Raw genomic sequence first — 5000 nt, forward strand, 5'->3', positions numbered from 1 at the left:
ATAGATAGATAGATAGATAGAGAGAGAGAGAGAGAAAGAGAGAGACTGAGATAGAGAAAGGACTAAGAGAGAAAGAAAGAGAAGAAGAGACAGACAAACGGACAACTAAAGAGAGAAAGAAAGCGAAAAGGAGAAAGAGGACAAAAACATTAAAATCATGTAAACGTTTTCACAAAAATAAACGTTTCTCTCACCCGAAGCGACGTCCAAGGGAGTTGTTTAAGCTCCAGTAGGTTGCACTTGCCATAAACACTATAAAGTAGACGGAGCTGGTAACAGATGGCACCATCACCCCCGCCCCCCCGATCATGGCAAGGGCCAGGTAAGTGCCTGTGGCAGAGAGGAAGGAGTGGGGGGGTTAATGCGGTTAAAAGGGAGGGAGGGAGGGAAGGAGGTGGGAGGGAGGGAAGGAAGGGAGGGAGGGAAGGAAGGGAGGGAGGGAGAGAGGTGGGAGAGAGGAAGGGAGGTGGGAGGGAGGTGGGAGGGAAGGAGAGAGGTAGGAGAGAGGGATGGAGGGAGAGATGGAAAGAGTGAGGGAGGAAGGGAAAGATAGAGAGGGAGGGGGAGGGAGGGAGCGAGGGATAGAGGGAAAAGGAGGAGGAAGAGGAAAGTTATTGGAATAAAAGAACGAAGGGAGGAAAGAATAGAAGGGAGGTTACTTGAGTAAAAGAGAGGAAGAAGGAAGGGAGAGAGGAGGCAGAAAGAGGAATGAGTGAAGCATAAAACGATAAACAGCAGCAAGAAGCTCGTAAAGTAAAAGAACTATGGGAAGAATTGAGGGAGAAAGGGAGATGGAAGAGTGGCTAGTTGTTAAAGTGAAAAAAAAGAGGAAGGGTAAAGGGAAGACTATTGAAGCAAAATAAGGGAGGGAGGTGAAGGGGGATAATAAAGGGAAGTAAGAGAGGGAGGTGAGATTATTGTAACAAAATAAAGGAGAGGAAAAATGAGGTTTGAAGTAAAAGAAAGGAGAATGAGTGTGGGAGTCATTAAAGGGATCTGACGAGGGAGGAAAGACTACTGAAATAAAGGGAGGAAAATGGAGGCAAGGGAGGTTACGGAAGTAAACGAAGGGAGGAGATGGATATAACTAAACGAAGGCTGGGGAAAGAAAGAGGCTTTAAACGTGAAGAAAACAGAACAAGGAAGGGAAGTGAAGTTCTTGAAATAAAAGGAGGAAGAAAGGAAAGATAAGAAAGGAGACATGAAATTGGGAGGGACGTGGGTGGGAGAGATTGGGTGGAATGGTGAAGGGAGAGGAAAGGGGGTAAAAAGGTAAATATGGAAAAACAGAGAAGACAATAAAAAAACGTAAATATGTGTAAAATCAAGCCTACGATGATAATCTATTCGACATGTATCATTACTGTAAAAAATGAATTACTTTTTATAGCACAGTCAACAAAAATCTTTACTCACAGAAGAGTCTCTTTCGAATCTCCCAGAAACACCTTCCTGATTCCCTCCCCCCTCCCCCCCCCACTTACCCACAGCATTGAGGATCCGAAGCCCCAAGTTCTTCTGGGTACTGGGGGCATTGTGGGCAGGCAGGTGGAAATCCGGGCTCGCGTGGGCAGTCAGCTTGAGGCAGGCGACGTACACGGCCGGGGAAAACACGAGCAAAATGCACTCGGGTAGAAGCCATCGCGTTCCGTCCACCTCGCTTATGCCGTCGAGACGTACGAAGCCAAGGTGACGCATCAGCTCCTCGAGGAAACTGCCTGGAGGTTGTGTTGGAGGAGGATTTTCGTGTGTGAGAATCTTCGTCGTCATTAGGATTATCATTATGACCATTTTTATCACTATTATCGTCATGGTCATCATCATTATGATTAATTTCGTCATTATTATTATCCCCACTCTCCTCTTTATCATCATCATCATTATTATCCCTATTATCTTAATTTTCACTGTGATCGTTTTCATCATTACCATCATCATCATAATCAACATTCTATTGCAGGACCTTAAGCAACAGATCTCTCAAATTCATTCAAGTGAGGATAAGAAAACATGTCATTGGAATAATTTATGGACAACCATATTAAAGGAAATCTAATCGTATATAACACATCATTTGCTTCGTATTGTATATTGCAGTAACTTTCTATTCCATACGAAAGCAATTTTGTCTGAAAGAAATATAGTGAAAAGTGGCGAGTAAAGTCCGAAGACTTTTAATGAGAGCTGGCTGGTAACGAGTTTGTAAACATCGAGCAGTTTAAGGAACATAAATCTACTTGATAAATTTGTTCTCAGCATCTTTTCCTTTTCTCTTAAACTGCTTGATTTTTCTTTTATCAACAGACACACACGGAATTATGTTAGTTCAAATATCATATTTCTCTCTCTCTCTCTCTCTCTCTCTCTCTCTCTCTCTCTCTCTCTCTCTCTCTCTCTCTCTCTCTCTCTCTCTCTCTCTCTCTTTCTTTCTCTCTCTCTCTCTCTCTCTCTCTTTCTCTCTCTCTCTCTCTCTCTCTCTCTCAATTCATCTGTTTAATTATCTATCTATTTATCTATTGAGTTATCTGTCTATATGTCTGTCTATCTGTCTGTGTATCTATCAATCTACCCATCTATCTACCCATCTACCAACATCTCTATCTCTCAGCCAACCTCCCTATGTAACGTTCCTACTTACCTTCCCTTCCCTTACCCTACTAACCCATGCTTCCATCAACCTTTACACCAATCTACAATCTACATCAGTCTCCCCATCTCTCTACTTACATTCCTCCAGGAAGTAGGCGTAGGGAGGGAGACTCAGCAGCACTATTTGGAAGGTGAACTGCAGGAGAAAGTTGACGACGCTTATGCCTGCAACTGCCTTCAGGTAACGGCCTGTGTGACCTGGTGGAGGGGGGGAGGAGGGGTATAAGTAGATATTTGGATTGTGTAATGTAAGGGAATGTATGGGTGGGTATTGATGGTGAGGGTGAGGATGGGGGTGGGGTAGTGAGTATGGTGATGGTGATGGCTGTGGTGGTGGCTATGGTGGTGGTGAGAATGGGGTGGGGTGGTGGTAGTGGTGATAGTAATGGTGGTGATGGTGGAGATAATGGCATTGGTGATGGTGAGGCTGAGGATGGCCGTGTTGGCAGTGGTTTTATCAATAATGGTGATGAAGAGGATAATGACAATACTAATCATTATAATGTATTTGATCATGATGATGGTGATGAGGATGATAATAGCAATAATCAAAATTATCATAATGGTGATGATAATGACAGTAATGAAATATTAACAACGTTAACAATTATCATAATGTTAGATAAGATTAAAGATGACAATGTTTGTTTTGATATGATAATAATAACAATGATAATAGTAATGATAATAATGATAATAATAATAATAATAATAATAATAATAATAATAATAAATAATAATAATAATAATAATAATAATAATAATAATAATAATAATAATAATAATAGTAATAATAACAATAACAAAGATATCATCAATTATGATGATAAAAAATAATAATGATAATAATAAAATAATAACAGTAATAGGGCTATCAATAATCAAAAGAAAAATCTATAACAACAACAAATACAATAACAAAAACTGAAGCAATAAAAAAACAATGACAAATGCAATAACAAAAAACAATCAGCCAACAATCGAGAGCAAACAAAACAAAAAAAAAAAACAAAAACAATCAGCCAACAATCAAGAGCAATCAAAACAAACAAACAAAAACAAATGGCATCAAAATCTCAGAACAGTAACGCTGACTCACTCGCTGCAAGATTCATGACTCACTCATGAATAATTCGAAGTAGTGTAAAGAGCTATTACTATTTAAATCGGCCTTAATGGGTTGAAATCCCCCTGACCTGCCCATGACCCACGTCTCTTACTCATGGTTGACTCAGCTCATTGATTCGTTCTTGCTTCGTTTCTTTTTTTACTCATCGTTGCTTCAGTTCTTTCCTTTTGCCCTTGTTTCACTTCACTTATTCATATTTGCTTCCATTCTCCTTCCTCCTTTTTTTACTTATTCTTCTTTCCATTCTCCTTCTACCTTCCTTCCTTTTTAATTATCCTTGCTTCTTTTTTAAAGTTCGTTCATGCTTCACTTCATTTTGTTAGCCTTGCTTCAGTGCGGTCATTCATTCGCTCTTCAACTCAAATTTTTATGCATTTTTGGTCCATTTTTTAATTCATTCTCGATTCACTTCTTGCATTTACCGTTGCTTCCTTGCCTGACTGGTACTCATCCTCCTGGCTGACTGGTACTCATCCTCCCCCAGTTCTTTTTTCTATTTCATTCATCACAGTTTCATTGTCTCATTGACTCATTTAAACCTCATCTCTTTAACTCACCTTTGCCTCACCTCTCGCTTTTTTTGCCTCCGTTACGATTTCCCTTGCTTTATCTTTTTGATTCATTCTCATCTCACCTCACTCAGCCATCCGGATTTTTTTTCACTCATCATTGGTTGACTTCTCTTACTTATCCTCACCTCATCCTCCCCTCATACATTTCACTCATCTTTTCATCACTTCTATTAATCATCCTTACCTCACGTCTGTGACTCAACCCTAATTAATATGCTATTATACTAATATACTAATTTATTTATTGCTTCATCTGTCTAACTCGTTCTCGACTCGCTGGTCTCACTCATCTCAATCCCACTTGTCTCATTAATTTTTACCTCACCTTCTTGAGTCATCCTTACCTCGTATTTCACTCACCCTTACCTCATCAGTTTTCCTCCAGCTTTACCTCGCCTTCCAGACTCATTTTTTACCTCATACTTACTTCACCAGTCTCCCTCATCCTTACATCACTGACTCCCCTTAACTCACCATTGACTCACCCTTAACTCACCAGTCTCCGTCATTCTTACCTCACCTTGACTCCTCATTACCTCACCTTCTATAGCTCATTTTCCTCCCTGGCCTCCCTCATCCTTAACCCACCAGTTTCCCTCACCCTTACCTCATCTTCCTTGACTCATTTTCCTCACCTCCTTGGCTCATTT

General features: G+C 40.4%; 1 protein-coding gene across 1 annotated transcript in view; it reads right to left on the reverse strand.

Moving 5' to 3' along the window:
• The window catches only part of LOC119597118 (piezo-type mechanosensitive ion channel component-like), a 173369-nt gene that overhangs the window by 88392 nt on the left and 79977 nt on the right, over positions 1-5000 (reverse strand). Inside the window, 3 exon segments of the mRNA XM_037946601.1 lie at positions 195-330; positions 1485-1718; positions 2728-2847. Coding sequence (XP_037802529.1) covers positions 195-330; positions 1485-1718; positions 2728-2847 — 490 coding nt within the window.

Source organism: Penaeus monodon, chromosome 38 (genome assembly GCF_015228065.2).
Source record: "Penaeus monodon isolate SGIC_2016 chromosome 38, NSTDA_Pmon_1, whole genome shotgun sequence".
NCBI lineage: Eukaryota > Metazoa > Arthropoda > Malacostraca > Decapoda > Penaeidae > Penaeus > Penaeus monodon.